Here is a 19065-nt window from a genome sequence, read left to right as displayed (position 1 = left end):
CTCCCGGCCTGGAGATGCACAGGACCTCGGCAGTTCAGGAAGAGACTACCCTGAGTAGCCCAAGAGATGACTCAATGTTGGCAGGGTCCACAGATGGCCCAGCGGTGGCACTCAAACCCAGGCTCTGACTAAGGAGTCCTGTGGCATCTAAGCCCACTTGTCAATCCACTGGTGTGCAACTCAGAGACCAACTGAGGTCAAAAGAAATGGACCAAGTGGGTGTAACTGACAAAGGGAAGGGCCAGGCCCAGCATCCTCAGAGGGATGTGGGTGATAATGGATGCAGGAACTCAGATCTGGGGGACGGGTACCACCTTGGACCAGAATGGAGAGAGTAAAGGGGACAGGGTAAGAGGTAGGAGTGACAAGCATACAGGTAGTCCAGGGCCCAGCTTCCAACCCCCTCAGGACACAGTTCAAGATAACCCTGGCAGTCTGGATCAGCCCAGGGATGAGCTAGAAGCATGCCAGGGCATCGGCAGGCATAGAGAAGCCGGAGGCTTTCCGGGAAGGCAATGGCACCCTGCAAGGATCTGGGCTGGGAAATAGCACTGACATCTCAAAGCAGCCAGGGTAGTGGGAGGGTTGCAGAAAAGACGTTGGAGGAGGAATTCCCAGCCTCATCTGCTGGGCTCCCATGGGGACATTTCCCAGCAGGCACCTCTTCCCAAAGGTGGTTGAAATACACACCGTGGCTGCATATACAGCTCCACCATGGGAGCCTCTGTCTCCTGGGGGGGGGGCCCTGTCTTCACGCTAACCCAGTCACCACCCTGGGCATGACTCCGGGACAAGGGCCACAGTGGGCAAAGGAAAGACTCTCAAGGCTCTTTGGAGTGTTGGCTACAAAGTCTCCCATACACATGCCTGTAATGCCAGCGGGGCACAGTGGAAAGGCTCAGCCCCGGGGACCCTGGCACCAGCCCCACAGGTCACCCACCATCCGATGCCCTGGTCTGGGTTGTCGAGCAGGACACGAACGATATACAGCAGGCAGGTGAGGAGCTTGAGAGAGAAGTTGAACAGCCGGATCCTCAGGCCTGTGGGGAGGGTGACATCAGGGCAGGGGCATCAAGGAGCAGACCCCACCCACTCTGCTGGGGTCTCTCAACAGCTCCCTCCTAGAGTGGACCCGCATAGACCTCCGTCTCACACTTTTATTCCTGATGCAGAGGTCAGACATAGCTGCACCAGCCTCCCCTCACCAGACCCCTCTGACCACTGTCTAGATAAAGCTCCGAGGCTTCCAGTGCAGGGGCTGGGGGACAGGGGATTTCCTAAGGCCACGTCACTCATGGGAACAGATCTGTGGGACTTGGGGCCACAGCCTTACCTCTGAGCCCCTTCTTGCATCCCAGGTGGGTCCAGAGTAGCCAAGCTTAAAGTTTGGGGAGGAATATAAGGAAAACATGGAGATTGGGGTCCCTAGGGTGGGGGCTGGATTGACACATGGGGAGGTGACTTAGCAGGCTCCTATGGACAGCCTAGCCAGCTTCACCTCAGCGTCCAGCATGGAGGCGAGTGCTGTCTCAACAGGTTGAGCTTCCCTGGGGATGTGAAGGCAAGGTGACCTTTTCCCTTTGCCCATATAGATGGGACATCTCCTTGGACCCCAAACCCCTGCCCATCCCTCTCCACCCCGAGCACTCCAGGCCCCCGACTCACTGGATCTTTGGTTTTTGATGAAGAACAGCTTGAGCCGCTCTTTGAAGGTGTTCTCATTGACATAGAACTCCACCTGGACCCTGAGGGAGGAGAGGAGGCTGGGGCTTGGGGCCATGAGGCTCAGGCCCAAGGCAGGAGCTGGAGCCTCAAGCCAGGACCAGAGCCCCAAGCCCAACTGGGTTCTTCCAAACCACAGGAGCCGAGAGGAACTTGGGAGGGACACTGTCCCTACTTTGGACCATCAGGATCTGTGTCGAAAGCAGCCAGGGGTCCTCCCCCAAAGCCTTCCTCTTGCACACCTGAAGCCACTGGTGTAGCATCTGCTCAGCAGCCAGAACCCTCCAGGCCCCAAGGAGATCACGGCGCCTCAGGCACTGGGTGCTCAAATTGTAGTGAAAGTAACAGCTCCTGGACAGGAGCTCGACGCCATTATGTCGGGTGGCCTCTGGGGTTTGTATTCTGAGGCCTGTAAGCATCATAATCTGGGCAGTGGTTGGAAGGGCCAGCAGGAAGCAGTCATCTGTGAGCCGCCCCTCCCCAGCCATCAGTCCTCTGACCTCCATCCTCCACCTCCCATGGTACCGCACACAGCCCAGCCTCTGAGGTGGAGTCACACCTACATTCCCTGAAGTCCTAAGATGACCCAGCGTAAATACAGAGTGAGTGCCTGACTACCCACTGATGCCTCAATGCCTCACCCAGGAAGAGCCACACGTTCACTGGGAATAACAGTATGGCTAAGGGAAGACCAGCCGCTGTTCTCAGCCCCTGAGCTTCAGATGTGGTCCTTCAGACCCATTTCGTTCAGAAGGAGATGAAGCAGGAGACAGACTTCTGTAGCAGGCGTGGCCAGCTAGCAGCATTTACCTCTGTGAACCGGGCAATGATAAGCCCTTGTATGGCTCAAGGCTCACTCTGATGGACACAGGGCTCCATGGACACGTGACTCCTACCAGTACAGCCTCCTCAGCAGGCTGCAACACCCCCAGGGTGGAATGACACAGCCCTTGGGACCATATCACAGTGTAGGGCCACAACCCAGAAGGGCAGAGGGACAGTGTGCCCTGCAGGCATGTCCTGTTGTCTGGAAAGATCCTGCGGGGGATGGAGAAGGCTGCTGCCTCTCTGTCGGCAAAGGAGACAAACACCAGCCTAGAGTTCTGTGTCTACCCTTTCCCCCTCGCTGTTACTGACTCCTGGGGAAGGGGCACCAAGCCCAGGGACAGCTTTTCCCCCTGATCAGGCCCTGGCTCCGTCAAGACAGCTGGAGAGTTTGACGTCATCGCTTGGCTGAGGTTGACTATTCCAACAGCCCCCAAAGAGTTTGAAATGGTCACTATCAGGAGAGTGAGATGAGTTAGTGGGTGATGGCATTTGACACCAAGCCCAGGGACCTGAGTTTGATCTCAGGTTCCATGTGGTAGAAAAAGAACTGACCACTCCAAGACATCCACCGCCCTTCACATGCATGCTGTGGTATATGCATACCCTGACTGACACACACCAAAAAGACAAAACAAAACAAAAGCAATACAAATAGATTTATAAAAACCAATCAGCATCCCCTAAAGCCTGATGAGTGAGTGCAGACCCCACGTGCACAACAGCCTTGTCATATGTCCTATTCATGGGCTGGGGGAAGGATCTGGGTCACAGAGTTCCTGTAGGCTCCAAGGGTCTGGTTATCTTGCCTGGAACAAGGCACTGTTGGGGCTTGGTGGAGGGCCATGACGGGGTCCACCCTGGACCTCACAGCAAGTCAGGCAAGTAGCGGCCAACCCAGTGCTAATGGCTGGTGTATCTGAGCATATCCCACTATATTTCTGAACCTCACTTTACTGAGCACCCCCACTGTACCTCAAAACACCCTGCTATACCAACATACATCAGGTGCTGTGCCCCACAAATGGCACTATGCACCAGCAAGCTCCATGCCCCACACTGTCCAGCACCCCCACTATATCACATCACCCCGCTGTACCCCACTTTATCCAGAACACCCACAAGGTCCCCACGGTGCCTTGGTATACCATGCTGTGCCCAGTCCAAAACTGTACCCTACTGTACGGCAGCACAGCTTATTTTATATAGGGTGCTGGGAGCCCCAGGCAGGAGAGGACACTGTACATAGTGGCTCTGAAGAGTCAGTTGTGAACCTTTCTCTCTGAAGGAGCCTGAAGCTAGGTGACAGGCTGGATGGAGATGGGTCCAGGGACTACCTGTGTCCTAAAAGCACGCATGGAGCTTACAAGTCACTCTCCCATCCACCCACCTCCTCTACAATGAAGGCCTCAAGGGAGGGTCTTCCCACATGCCCAGCCTCACAGGGCCCTCCCCCAGTCCCGGGGACATCTTCCCCAAACCAAGCTGACCCTGACTAGTGGCACTGCTGAGCAGAACACAGCAGGTGCCCAAGGCCTTTGCCGAGGCAACAAGGTGGCAGTCTATGTCCCTTTGTGCAGACCACAGACTTTTCTGATCCACTGGGGTTTGCCCCCTGTGTTTGGTTCTATTCCCATGATACCTCTAAATGTGGGAGCCTAGGGGATGGCCACAGGAGTTTTCTGCAATCTACCAGATCAAGGCACCAAGTTCTGCCTGCCATGGCAGTGTCCCCAGTGGCCGGGCTGGCTGTTCACTGTCCTCTGCTATTTCATGCCAGTATAAAATGAAGTGTCCCCAGGGTCTCATGCGTTAACAGTTTAATCCCTAAGAGGCAGGAAGAAGATAGAAACTGAATACAGCTGTGGTGTGTGGAGGGGGGGGCTCTGACAGGGGGCTAGGATTGGGTAAGATCACTATGGAGAACCCACAGTCAGCCCTGGTGGCTTCATAGGCAGAGAGGAAACCAAAGAGTCAGACTCATGTGTGCTCCCTCCTGCCATGTGGGGTGCCGGGACCACCTCAGACCTCTGCCTGCAAGATGTTGGCCCGACACTGGTTCTGACCTGAGCTGCCTAAGCTCCTCCGTTACTCCACCAGATTATGACTAACACAGAATTATCCATTGCTGAGCCACCAATGCCTCCTCTCCTCCCCCTTCAGAGATGGCTGTCCCAGTATACACTGGCGAAACACACTGGAGAAACCCTTGTATGCTTTCTGTTGTAGCTACAGCTCCAACCACAGGGATCCCACCTGGAGAAAGACAGAATTCCGGCCCTGCCTCCGGCCCTGCACCCTGCTGCCCCATCTCATTGGCGTTCTCACCGGCCATTCCTGTTGGAAATCCCTGCTGCTTCCGGTGTGTCTGGTCACTGTCTCCAGGTCTCCGGAGCACCCAGTTCTCCACCCCTGCCCATGGTACTTCCTGCTCCATTCTCCAGGGTCCAGCCCTCAAGGCTACCTCCTGTTGCCCTTGTCATCTTCCTGGGAGCATCCTGAGATCAGAACACTCGGCTCTCCATGAAGACCAAGAAGCTACCACGGCCCTGTGCTGCCTAGTGAACAGCCAGGATCCTGTGACACTCAGTCCTGCCTCTTGCTGGCATCCTCCTCCAGCTCCAGAGACATCTTCCCCAGACCAGGCTGACCATGACTAGTGACACAGCCACTTCCCAGCAGGGTTCCCAAGGAGGCTGACAAGCCCCATTTGTATGGCCCAGGTGTTTTGATGGCAGGGCCCACCTATGACTGAAGGTGTTCTCCAGGGGCGGGCGGCACAAGGCCTGCTCGGCTCCCTTGAAGTCACAGCTCTGCAATGCCAGAGAAATCAATGAACATTTTTCTTTTACTTTTACATTTTTAATGAACTGCGGCCACCCACTTCCTCTAGCACCACACAAAACAGGAATTAAAGCTATCCATTTTACTCCAATCTGTGTTTAAGATAACATGTTTGATCTGCCCGAAGATGAAGGCACAGGGCACAGCCCTACGGGAGCAGGGGGAGTTTGTGAGCGACCTGCATCTCTTTATAGCTCCTGCTCACAGGCACCCCTGGGCCTATGTGAAGTTCATGGGAGTCACAGAAGCTGTGTTGGCCCAGCAGGCAGAGCCTAAGGACCGAGAGCCAGTGCCCCCCCGGGAGGCTGCGCAGGTGCAGGCTCTGCCTCTCACCTGTCTTTAGCTTCCTCACTGGCAATGAGAGCAATGATGCCCTCCCAGAGTGTCACACAGCAACCGGCAGATGCAAGCGCTTTGTCAATGGTGAAGTTAGGACGCGTCCCGCTGCGTCCCCAGGGACCGAGCTCAGAGAGAGGATATAGTGAGAGGTGATGGGTACGGGGCTCAGGACCAGCAGCAGCACCTCAGGGTGCTGGCATGGGGGTCAAAGTCAAGGTAACTAGAAAGCCATCTCAGGGCAAAATTGTTCCGTGGGTCCCATTGCAAACCCACAGACTGGCTGCATACACACAGAAGCCACGCCCACAGACCTAGGGCCCAGGCATGATACTGCCTGCTTGGGTGAGAAGGGCCCGAGAACAAGCTGCCAGGGGCATCTCAAACCCGCTCCCCTCTGCATCTGCAGGGGCTAACCAAGTAGGAAAAGCCCGGATGTCCCACAACCCCAAGCCTTCATAATCCCCAGGGGAGTTCAGAAGAACACCATCTGTAGTGCCTTCCGGTGGCTCTGGATCCTGCTGGAAAAGCAAGGTGGGGCTCACAGCCCTCTTAGCTTCTCACCATCCTAGATTAGCTCTCCGAGAAGGCTCCAGGCCTCAGCCCCACAGAGCCTGGGGGGCCGGGAGCAGAGGTAGGCTAGCCAGGTATGGGTCCTCAAGCTCTACCTGGGACACTGAGAGAAGAGATCCAATGTGGCCTTGGAAAATGGGCACAGGCTTCTTAAACTAACTCAAGTAGCCAGGCAGCCTTCTTGAGACCCTGGGGCTCTCTGAGGAGCCTAGGACATCTGCTCTGATTGGTAGGCACTGGCTTTGGGGCAGCATGGACACTGACAGGCTCTTGCTCCCTCACCACTACCAGGTCTGAGGCCCAGCTCCTCGGGTGCCTGGGAGGAGGAGAGCACTGGGTGTGGTTGGTGCCTCTCACCCATGTTTATTATCTACTGCACCACAGGGCCCTCAGCTAGGAGACAGAGGTATAGGCTGTGGCCCCAGCTACCCAGCCTACATCTGTGGGCTCGTAATAGTTTGAACCACGGTAGCAGGAAGCACCCCAGATTGCCAATAGCTGGAAACACTAAGCACATGGTGGTCACCAATTCTGACGGTTAATCAGTGAAAATGAAGCCGAGGCCCCACTTGGAGACCACACTGACAGTGGTGTGTTGGGTCCTGGGAGCATGCCATAACAGACTTCCCTGAGAGGCTCTGGCTGCCCCAGGCTCCAAGGCTTTGTCATTTGACCTAAATCTTAGCTGAAGATAGAGAGGTACCCAGCAGAGCCCTTGGAGACCTCAGGCTGGAGGCTCTGGGGACACACGAGCACTGTACCCACGCAAGCACGATGGCAGGCCTGCATCCTGTCATGTGGCTTCTGTTGAAGGTCTGGAGGCCACCAGTGTGATTGTTTGAATAAGAATGGCCAGTGGTGGCGCACGCCTTTAATCCCAGCACTTGGGAGGCAGAGGCAGGCAGATCGCTGTGAGTTCGAGGACAGCCTGGTCTACAAAGTGAGTCTAGGATAGCCAAGGCTACACAGAGAGACCCTGTCTTGAAAAAAAAAAAAAGAATGGCCACCAACAGGTTGAGAAGGATTAGGACGTGTCGCCTTGTTGGAGGAGGGGTGTCACTGGGGGCAGGCTTTGAGGTTTCAAAAGCCCCTGCCATTCCCAGCTAGCTCTCTCTGTTTCATACTTGTGGCTCAGATGTGAGCTCTCAGCTACTGCTCCAGCACCGTGCCTGCCTGCCTGCCTGCTTCCATGTTCCCACCATGATGGGCATGGACTCTGCCCTCTGAAACTATAAGCCCAAATCAACTCATTCCCCTATAAGCTGCCCTTGTCATGGTGTCTTATCACAGCAATAAAAGAGTAACCAAGACCAGGTATCCACCTCTGGGGGGCCCACGTCCTGCCCACACATTGTCCCCAAGGGGACCAGTAATCCCACTGTCTCCAACCCCAGGCTCTAGGACAAGAAGCATGTGCCTGTCCTGGGAAATGCTGGCCAACACTGCCATGGTTCTGCCTGGCTGTCGGCCTATGGCACTGAGCAAGAGGAGCCCTTCCCATGGGCCTGGCTCTCAGGGGTATGAGGACACCACGTCTGTCCCCGAGACAGCCCCTCCCTTGTGAAGCACTTACTGAGAGAGGGAAGAGTCCAGGCTGAAATCTTCCACATGGTGCCTGGAGACACAGAGTGGACACATCAACATAGGAGGCAGTTGGGACTCCAGGACCATATCAGGGCTCCAGGCAGTATCCCAGAGTAATGGGATATGCCTGAAGTCGCCCCCCATCTGTGACCCGTGGAGTCCCAGGCATGAAAGGTAGTGTCAGGGCAGGCAGCCTAGCATGCAAGGCAGGTAGAAGCCAGGCCTAACCCCTAGGTATTGGAGAAAGCAGCAGAGTCCATAGGTGCTGGCACATGCAGGCCCTGCACTCTGGCCAGAGAGAGTGACAGCTGCGGTGAGGACAGGGCCCTGCATTGAGCCAAGAGACAAAGATCTGCCTCTCCCCCTCCAGTTAAGCCGACCTCAGGCCTCTTTGTGACCTTGTGTCCAGCAGTGACCCTTCCAGGAACACTGTAAGTGAGGAAGCTGAAGACAGCAGAGGAGTCCCTATATAGTGTCACACTTGGCACAGTATACCTTGGATGGCCTGTTTCTTGGTTTCCTATTTGGAGCTGATGTTTCCTGGGTGACAGGGGTGTACCCCCCTACCTAGCCAGCTCCAGACACCCTGACCTTGAGTTTCCGTACACCATCCTGTGTGGAGAAGGGGCTCAGGGTGAGGCAGCAGCTCTGCAGTGTAGCTTGTGCCTAGTGCTGACTGTGTGCTGTCTGGGCTGGTCTCTCCAACCAAGGACTTCATTGGAGCCTCTCAGTTTTCAAAGCAACTATCTTCCAGATGAGAAAACAAAGATTCATCAAAGATCACTACAGACGTCACGCAGCACCCCGTACAACCTGTGTCGGGACCTCTGTGAGGCCAGGATCCACTTCATAGCCCAATATGTTGGCCTGGGTGGACGAGGTGGAAGATGGATGGACCCTTGGAAGACTCAAGGCAGCAGGTGCACAGTTCTGCGCAGTACGGGGGTGGGTGGGATGAAGTTTAGGCATCCCTGGGGGCCTCCAGATGCCCTGTCTGTTTGTATAGCTGAGATTCCCCTCCTGGACCCAGCTCTGCCACAAGATCTAAGAGAAGGGTCTGAAGAGCCGAACAGAGCTATGGCTTGCTACAGTGGGAATGAGATCATGTGGGCCCTAGCATGGAGGACCAGACCTGATTGATGCTTACAACCAAGATCCGCTGCCTAGGTCAGACCAATCCCTGTCTGCATGGGCACCATCTGGCCTCCTGAGCCATGCAGTGCCTGAGGCTGGGACTGAGGAGGTTACTTCCCCATTGTCTGGGAGGTTCCCACGTTTGCAATGTGACCTGGCTCAGATCTTCCCCTTAAAGGGCAATGGCCTTTGTGTAAGAGGCATGGGCTTCATTTGCTGGTGCACATCTTGCCAAGGACTGGTGCCAGAGGGTATGAGCTCACCTGCAAAGGGAGCTGCGGAGGGCAGGGGATGCTGGGAAAGAAGGCAAGCTCATCTGTAGCATCCAACGCCAAGATGGCCTGGCAGGATCTATGACAGCAACTAGTGACCTAGGTACCACTGTGCCTTCCTCATCATCACAAGAGCCCTAAGGAGCCTGGACACCATGTAAATGAGAGCTCCAACCTGGCTTCCTCTCTGCACCATAGCCTGCTGCTTTCCGCAGAGCCTGGGGCTCCCAACGGGAGCCTCTGGGTAGGCACAGTCACACCTCATTTGAACCTTAAAGGGGCAGCTTTCTAGAAGTCCTGTGGGCTGATGGGAGGTCAGGATATATGGATGTCCACTTCTCTACACCCCATGAACCCTGAGTCTCTGAGGACGCTGTTTTGGCTTTCAGACAATTAAGTTCATGACAGGAAAGTTCCATAAGAAAACAAGCCCAGGGGCTGGAGAAATGGCTCAGTGGTTAAGAGCACTGCCTGCTCTTCCAGAGGACCCGGGTTCAATTCCCAGCACCCACATGGCAGCTCACAACTGTCTGTAACTCCAAAAAATTTGACAGCCACACATCAACGCACATAAATTAAAAATTAAATAAAATATTTTAAAAAAAAAGAAAAGAAAAGAAGCCCAGCCGGGCAGTGGTGGCACACGCCTTTAATCCCAGCACTCAGGAGGCAGAGGCAGGTGGATCGTGTGAGTTCAAGGCTAGCTTGGTCTACAAAGTGAGTCCAGGGCAGGCAAGGCTACACAGAGAAACCCTGTCTCAAAAAACTAAAACTAAAAAACAAAAACAAAAACAAAAACAAAAACAAAACAAGAAAACAAGCCCATTTATTCTTCACTGGGTTGTGTCCCCCAAATTCACAGGCTATAGCCATGACTCCTGGAACTCAGGGTATAACTAACTATATTAGGGGAAAATATTGCAGAAATTAGGTTGAAATGGGATCTTACGGGTGGACTCCATGCAGACAGGCTTCTGCTGGTGGGAAGAGTTTAAGACCCAAACCACAGGGAGGGACAGAAGGAGGGGCAGAGATTGTGAGACTACCCAAGGAGGATGGCCTGAATGCGGGAGAGGTCTCGGAGCAGCCTGCCCACATCCAGCTCCCCAAACCACGAGAAAAATCAAGTCCTGTGGTCTCCACCCCAGCCTCTAAGAGTCCCCACAAACTCACCACCACTTAATAAGGAAACCTCTGTGCATTAAAGGGACTGGGGAGGGGTATACCCCGTACTTGAGCCTGGCATCCATGCATATTCCAAGATAGGCATGCACAGGGTGGGGAGAGAGTGGAGCAAACGGGTATCAACTGAGGTGAGCCTCAGAAGGGCTTGGGGTGCAATGTGTGGAGCTGGGGTGTGTCCGAGTGTCCAAGTAGGGAGTGAGGTACTTAGGAGCCTAGGAAGGCACTGTATGGAAGCTGTCCAGAGGAGCCACTTGGTGGGGAAGGGGAGGACCCAGGATCCTACAGTGTTGTGGGGCCCATGAGGTTCTGGACATAGTAGACAAGAAAGTCCCAGCAAGGAAGATCGAAGGGACTCCCTCCTGAGCCCAAGAATACTAGTGACTGCAGCTGGGGGGTGGGGAGGGATTCTGCTCCCTGCAGCTGGACTGACAGGCGAGGGAGAACACCAAGGCAATGTTTGAGCCTGAGAAGCTGCCTTACACAGGCCTTGGCCTTTGTGTGTGGGTGTGGGGGGGGTCACTGGCATATGATGGTGTGGGGGGGTCACTGGCATATGATGGTGTGTGGGGGTCACTGGCATATGATGGTGTGTGTGTGGGGGGGGTCACTGGCATATGATGGTGTGTGTGGGGGGGTCACTGGCATATGATGGTGTGGGAGGGTCACTGGCATATGATGGTGTGGGGGGGTCACTGGCATATGATGGTGTGGGGGGGTCACTGGCACATGATGGTGTGGGAGGGTCACTGGCATATGATGGTGTGTGTGGGTGTCACTGGCATATGATGGTGTGTGGGGGTCACTGGCATATGATGGTGTGTGTGGGTGTCACTGGCATATGATGGTGTGTGTGTGGGGGGTCACTGGCACATGATGGTGTGGGGGGGGTCACTGGCATATGATGGTGCGTGTGTGGTCACTGGCATATGATGGTGTGTGGGGGTCACTGGCACATGATGGTGTGGGGGGGTCACTGGCATATGATGGTGTGGGGTGGGTGTCACTGGCACATGATGGTGTGGGGGGGTCACTGGCATATGATGGTGTGGGGGGGTCACTGGCACATGATGGTGTGGGGGGGTCACTGGCATATGATGGTGTGGGGGGTCACTGGCATATGATGGTGTGGGGGGGTCACTGGCATATGATGGTGTGGGGGGGTCACTGGCATATGATGGTGTGTGTGTGGGGGGTCACTGGCACATGATGGTGTGGGGGGGTCACTGGCATATGATGGTGTGTGTGGTGGGGGGTCACTGGCACATGATGGTGTGGGGGGGGTCACTGGCATATGATGGTGTGGGGTGGGTGTCACTGGCACATGATGGTGTGGGGGGGTCACTGGCATATGATGGTGTGGGGGGGGTCACTGGCACATGATGGTGTGGGGGGGTCACTGGCATATGATGGTGTGTGGGTGGGTGTCACTGGCATATGATGGCGTGGGGGGGTCACTGGCATATGATGGTGTTGGGGGGGGTCACTGGCATATGATGGTGTTGGGGGGGGGGGTCACTGGCATATGATGGTGTGTGTGGGTGTCACTGGCATATGATGGTGTGGGGGGTCACTGGCACATGATGGTGTGGGGGGGTCACTGGCATACGATGGTGTGGGGGGGTCACTGGCATATGATGGTGTGTGTGGGGGTCACTGGCATATGATGGTGTGGGGGGGTCACTGGCACATGATGGTGTGGGGGGGTCACTGGCACATGATGGTGTGGGGTGGTCACTGGCATATGATGGTGTGGGGGGGTCACTGGCATATGATGGTGTGTGTGGGGGTCACTGGCATATGATGGTGTGGGGGGGGTCACTGGCATATGATGGTGTGGGGGGGTCACTGGCACATGATGGTGTTGGGGGGGTCACTGGCATATGATGGTGTGGGGGGGTCACTGGCACATGATGGTGTGGGGGAGGTCACTGGCATATGATGGTGTTGGGGGGGGTCACTGGCATATGATGGTGTTGGGGGGGTCACTGGCATATGATGGTGTGTGTGGGTGTCACTGGCATATGATGGTGTGGGGGGGTCACTGGCACATGATGGTGTCGGGGGGTCACTGGCATATGATGGTGTTGGGGGGGGTCACTGGCATATGATGGTGTTGGGGGGGTCACTGGCATATGATGGTGTGTGTGGGTGTCACTGGCATATGATGGTGTGGGGGGGTCACTGGCACATGATGGTGTTGGGGGGGGTCACTGGCATATGATGGTGTGGTGGGGTCACTGGCACATGATGGTGTGGGGGAGGTCACTGGCATATGATGGTGTTGGGGGGGGGTCACTGGCATATGATGGTGTTGGGGGGGGTCACTGGCATATGATGGTGTGTGTGGGTGTCACTGGCATATGATGGTGTGGGGGGGTCACTGGCACATGATGGTGTGGGGGGTCACTGGCATATGATGGTGTGGGGGCGTCACTGGCATATGATGGTGTGTGTGGGGGTCACTGGCATATGATGGTGTGGGGGGGTCACTGGCACATGATGGTGTGGGGGGGTCACTGGCACATGATGGTGTGGGGGGGGTCACTGGCATATGATGGTGTGGGGGGGGGTCACTGGCATATGATGGTGTGTGTGGGGGTCACTGGCATATGATGGTGTGTGTGGGGGTCACTGGCATATGATGGTGTGTGTGGGTGTCACTGGCATATGATGGTGTGGGTGGGTCACTGGCACATGATGGTGTGGGGGGGTCACTGGCACATGATGGTGTGGGGGGGGTCACTGGCACATGATGGTGTGGGGGGGTCACTGGCATATGATGGTGTGGGGGGGTCACTGGCATATGATGGTGTGTGTGGGGGTCACTGGCATATGATGGTGTGGTGGGGTCACTGGCACATGATGGTGTGTGTGGGGGTCACTGGCATATGATGGTGTGTGGGGGTCACTGGCATATGATGGTGTGGGGGGGTCACTGGCATATGATGGTGTGGGGGGGTCACTGGCATATGATGGTGTGTGTGTGGTCACTGGCATATGATGGTGTGGGGGGGTCACTGGCACATGATGGTGTGGGGGGGTCACTGGCATATGATGGTGTGGGGGGGTCACTGGCATATGATGGTGTGGGGGGGTCACTGGCACATGATGGTGTGGGGGGGTCACTGGCATATGATGGTGTTGGGGGGGGTCACTGGCATATGATGGTGTTGGGGGGGGTCACTGGCATATGATGGTGTGTGTGGGTGTCACTGGCATATGATGGTGTGGGGGGGTCACTGGCACATGATGGTGTTGGGGGGGTCACTGGCATATGATGGTGTGGTGGGGTCACTGGCACATGATGGTGTGGGGGAGGTCACTGGCATATGATGGTGTTGGGGGGGGTCACTGGCATATGATGGTGTTGGGGGGGGTCACTGGCATATGATGGTGTGTGTGGGTGTCACTGGCATATGATGGTGTGGGGGGGTCACTGGCACATGATGGTGTGGGGGGGTCACTGGCATATGATGGTGTGGGGGCGTCACTGGCATATGATGGTGTGTGTGGGGGTCACTGAGATATGATGGTGTGGGGGGGTCACTGGCACATGATGGTGTGGGGGGGTCACTGGCACATGATGGTGTGGGGGGGTCACTGGCATATGATGGTGTGGGGGGGGTCACTGGCATATGATGGTGTGTGTGTGGTCACTGGCATATGATGGTGTGTGTGGGGGTCACTGGCATATGATGGTGTGTGTGGGGGTCACTGGCATATGATGGTGTGGTGGGGTCACTGGCATATGATGGTGTGGGGGGGGTCACTGGCATATGATGGTGTGGGGGGGGTCACTGGCACATGATGGTGTGGGGGGGTCACTGGCATATGATGGTGTGGGGGGGTCACTGGCATATGATGGTGTGTGTGGGGGTCACTGGCATATGATGGTGTGGTGGGGTCACTGGCACATGATGGTGTGTGTGGGGGTCACTGGCATATGATGGTGTGTGGGGGTCACTGGCATATGATGGTGTGGGGGGGTCACTGGCATATGATGGTGTGTGTGTGTGGGGGTCACTGGCATATGATGGTGTGTGTGTGGTCACTGGCATATGATGGTGTGGGGGGGGTCACTGGCATATGATGGTGTGGGGGGGTCACTGGCATATGATGGTGTGTGTGGGGGTCACTGGCATATGATGGTGTGGGGGGGTCACTGGCACATGATGGTGTGTGTGGGGGTCACTGGCATATGATGGTGTGTGGGGGTCACTGGCATATGATGGTGTGGGGGGGTCACTGGCATATGATGGTGTGGGGGGGTCACTGGCATATGATGGTGTGGTGGGGTCACTGGCACATGATGGTGTGTGTGGGGGTCACTGGCATATGATGGTGTGTGGGGGTCACTGGCATATGATGGTGTGGTGGGGTCACTGGCACATGATGGTGTGTGTGGGGGTCACTGGCATATGATGGTGTGGGGGGGTCACTGGCATATGATGGTGTGGGCGGGTCACTGGCACATGATGGTGTGGGGGGGTCACTGGCATATGATGGTGTGTGTGTGGTCACTGGCATATGATGGTGTGGGGGGGGGTCACTGGCATATGATGGTGTGGGGTGGGGGTCACTGGCACACGATGGTGTGGGGGGGGTCACTGGCACATGATGGTGTGGGGGGGGTCACTGGCATATGATGGTGTGGGGGGGTCACTGGCATATGATGGTGTGGGGGGGTCACTGGCACATGATGGTGTGGGGGTGGTCACTGGCATATGATGGTGTGGGGGGGTCACTGGCATATGATGGTGTGGGGTGGGGGTCACTGGCATATGATGGTGTGGGGGGGGGTCACTGGCATATGATGAGCAGGGATGAAAGCTGGGAACGGAAGTGTGACCGAGAGTCTATCTGTCGAGAGGCATGGTGCCACAGAGTACGAAGCTATGTCCCCACTGAGGTAGCAAGTGGCCAGGAAGTAGATGATGTCAGGATGGGGTCTTTGAGAACAGGTTCAAGGAAGGTATGTGCCGGCTGGTAAGAAAGCTGAAGACGCAGGCCGTCCTGGGGGTGGGGTACAAAGCCAGGAGGCGGGGACCTTAGCCCTCAGAACACTCTGATTTGGGATGACAGTGATGAGTGTGCAAGTATTGGGGAAGCTCGGCTCAGGTGTAAGGCTGATGGCTGATCCTGGACTGGGCAGGTCAGAAGCAGGCTGGCGAGGGCGGACTCCTGGCACCCTTGCCCCAGCCTCTACTCCTGCTCTGATAGGAGATTCCCCTCAGTAGCCTGAGAGCTTCACTATTGCCAGGCCCAAAGGGGTGGCCCCAGGGAGGACACAGCAATGCGAGTGGTTATCTCTGGAGCCCTTGTCAAGGATGGGAGAGGGCCCAGACCATGTCAAGCCTCGGCAGCATCCCTCAGGCCCTGCCTCTGATCCATTCCAGCACCCGTGGCTCTTCCACAGCTACATCTTTATGTTGAGACCCCAGGATGTCAAAAAGGTAGATGATTTCCTGGCCCTGAAGCTCCCCATGGCGGTGTCTTTGGGAGCCTCATCCCCTCCCTTTGCCTGGGATATGGAGACCCCATGGGCCCAGGCTGCAAACATTCCTGTTTCCAGAGTCGGACCTACCTCCTAGGTCTTTCTGCAGCTCTCTGCCCACAACCCATCCACCACAGCACTCCAGGGCACCTGCTTGCTCTCTTGATCCCACAACTGACTATGAAACACACTAGTGTCACTTGGGGCACCCAGAGATCCCCAACGCGTGCCACTAGGGACAACTTCTAGGACCGTTTCTTCCATCCAACCCCTCTAGTTGTCCTCCAACCCCGGCCCCACGGGCACAGCTCAGGTACGGCCTCTGGCCTGCCTGTGTAGAGGCGCGGCCCCTTCCCCTGACCTTCCAGTCCCTTCTCCTCGGGCATAAAGCATCCCTCACTGGCCCAGTCAGTCCCTAAGGAAGCACATGGAGCTGAGAGAGAGTCGACAGAGAGGGCAGATGGGAGGGTCTCCACAGGGGCCTTGAGTCAGCTGGATCCAGGGGTGTTGAGGCTTAAGCAAGAAGGGGCCCCAGCACCTGACCCACTGAGAGGTCCTTTAATGGCCTAGCCCTTCCTAGGGTCCAAAGCTTTGGAATAGATTCTCCTGCCCCAGTTCACATTTCCTAACCACTCTAAGTCTCAGTGGGAGACAGAAGAAAAAGGGTTCAGGTTGGGTGTGGCGAGAGGGCCCAGGCCTGCCGTATTTTAAGAAAGTCCAGCGCATCAGGGACTATGTGGGCAGGACCACAACACCATTGTGGACATGCATGGGGCTATAAAGACACTTTTCTACCTCGCTACCTTCCTAGTGGTTGAGAGGCCCCAGGCTCTGACTTTCCTGGACAGCAGCCCAGACATAGGACAGGGGTGAAAGCAAGTCCGAGGCCATGCATGATCTTGCCTAGAAACTTCAACAAACCACCCCATCCTTCTCAGCTGGGATCTGCCTTGGCTCCCAACTGCTCATCACAGCAGGTGTTCAGATGCCAGCTACTGGCCCAGGTGCTGCCTGGGCCCAGCTGCTCTGCAGAAGGAGGCTGGCAAGGACCCTGCATGCTGGGGAGAGAGGCCATCCTTGTTAAAGGGCCAGCAGCACAGCTTGTGGTCTACAGGGCCAAGGGCAGCAACATACAGAGGCGGAAGTGGGGACGGGCTTCCTGGAGGAGGTGGCCACAGCCGGAGTTGCACTCTGGGCTCAGATGCATCTTGGGAAAATCTGCCATCCCCGCAGCCCACCTCTCAAGGGGCCATATCAGCTGGGAAGGGAGCTTCTGAGATCACTGGAGGCCAAGAGGGATCCCTGGGGGGCTTTGAGCAGCACTAGCCTCCTTCTCTGAGCTGGCCATGAGCTGTGGGAGCCCCCCCCCCCCCAGAGCCGCTTCCAGCAAACAGAACAGGGTGGCAGCAGCCTTCCCATGTAAGAAGCAAGAAACTTCCCATGGGAGAAGCAAGGAAAGAAGTAGAGGTGCTCTGATCACCTCAGTCCAGCCATCTGTTGGCCCAGCCACTGCCAACCCATCAGGCCTGACCCAGCACAGGCACCCCACCCAGGGTTTTCGACATCTCTCTGTGCAGAAAGCCCTACCCCCACCCCAACTCTTGTTCATCCTTAAAAAGCCAGCGCTCAGGAAGTTGCCTGGCCTGTTCCCGTACAGTCCTGCCCCAAGCGCTACCAGAACAGGCTTGGAGCTCACGATGTGCCCACACCAGGCCAGGTCTGATTCATTTGGTTCCCCCGCAGCAGCCAGCAGAATTCTTGGCACAGGCAGGTGACAGCTAGGGATTCACTGCTGCAGAGACCTCAGTGTCCTCATCCATGAAATGGGGTACCACATCCTGCCTGGAGCTTGCAGGAGGATGAAAAGGGTGGGCTCCCTTCTGCAAAGGCCTCCAGCATCCTAGCTGCCCACCGTGCTGGTACTCAGCATGACCATGCCTTTACTGAATCCCAGCCAGTTTGCTATGTAGCCTGCCTGGGCCTCAGCTGCTTACCTCTCAAGTGCCTACCTTTCCTTAGGGTCCCTCGCTGAACCCACCCGAGTGGGGCTTCCTGGAGCAGTGGAGGCCAGGGCCACTTGGCCCAGAGCCCAGTTCATACTTGCAGGGCCCTAGGTTCAACAACTAAGCAAGAGGCTGGGGTCTAAGGCTCCCCAGGCCAGGCTGCAGACAAGGGGTGGTGGGACCCCAGGACGCCCTCTTCCAGGGCTATGGGCAACACCAGGTGCGGGGGAGCAGAACTCGTGCTAGACAAAATGCGAGCGATGCGAAGCCCCTCCCGCGCAGCCGCGGGGTCCTGGTCCCCGCAAGCGTCCCTACCTCTGGCCCACGTCGCTGCCCACGGAGCCTCCGCCGGGGGCCGGCAGCAGCGGGCTGAGCCCATGCGGCTCCTCGGGGGCTGCAGCGCCGGCTGGGGTGTCCCCTGGACCCGCCTTGCCCTCGGATGGAGAGCGCGGCAGCTTGGCCCGCGCCATCCTGCGGGAGCGCTTGGCGCGGGTGGCAGTAGCGGTAGCGGGGGCGGCGCCGGGCGCAACCACCGCGCTCCTCACCCCCAATGCGCGCAGCACAGTGGAATGGTCCGGGATGGGGAGGGCGTCAGCTTGGGTCCCCGTGCACCAAGGTCGGTCCCAGGCTTTCGTCCCAACCTGGATGCCTCAAGGAAGACTCAGTTCCAGTCTTACCCCAACTCCTACCAGAAGTAATGGTCATAGCGCTTTAGGGAGGGGACAGCTCACCTGCAGAGGAAGTTTGGTGAGAGAGGAGATAGCCATCTCTGCCAGGTATGTACCCTTGTGTGTCCTGGGTCAGCATGGCAGGAAGCCCCGCCCATCGTCTAACTCCTACCTCAGGGCCTGACCAAATGAAGTGGCCCAGTCCTCCAGCCAGATGGGAAACAGTAAGTGTGTGCCCATCCTCCCTGCTGCAGATGTCCCACAAGAGCAGTTACTGATCACTGAATGCTAGTGGATCCCCATCTTGTGTGTGGCAACTCCAGAAACAGGGGATAAGTCTGTGCCAGGTACCTGGGGACTTGCACAGTGTCACCTCACCCTAAGCAAGAGCTGGGGAGATAGCTCAGGGTGATTTAAAAGTCCTT

General features: G+C 56.5%; 1 protein-coding gene across 1 annotated transcript in view; it reads right to left on the bottom strand.

Moving 5' to 3' along the window:
- The window catches only part of Kcnt1 (potassium sodium-activated channel subfamily T member 1), a 46579-nt gene extending 28112 nt beyond the window's left edge, over positions 1-18467 (bottom strand). Inside the window, exons 1-4 of the mRNA XM_051166476.1 lie at positions 18288-18467; positions 7874-7915; positions 1666-1745; positions 941-1040 (exon numbers count right to left, since the gene is read on the bottom strand). Of these exons, the coding sequence (XP_051022433.1) occupies positions 941-1040; positions 1666-1745; positions 7874-7915; positions 18288-18442 (377 nt within the window). The 5' untranslated portion in view covers positions 18443-18467. The remainder of the gene's footprint in view (positions 1-940; positions 1041-1665; positions 1746-7873; positions 7916-18287) is intronic.
- Positions 18468-19065: the final 598 nt, after the last annotated feature.

Source organism: Acomys russatus, chromosome 24, assembly GCF_903995435.1.
Source record: "Acomys russatus chromosome 24, mAcoRus1.1, whole genome shotgun sequence".
NCBI lineage: Eukaryota > Metazoa > Chordata > Mammalia > Rodentia > Muridae > Acomys > Acomys russatus.
The sequence above is the reverse complement of the archived record's forward strand: the minus strand, read 5'-3'. Positions and strand labels throughout refer to the sequence as shown.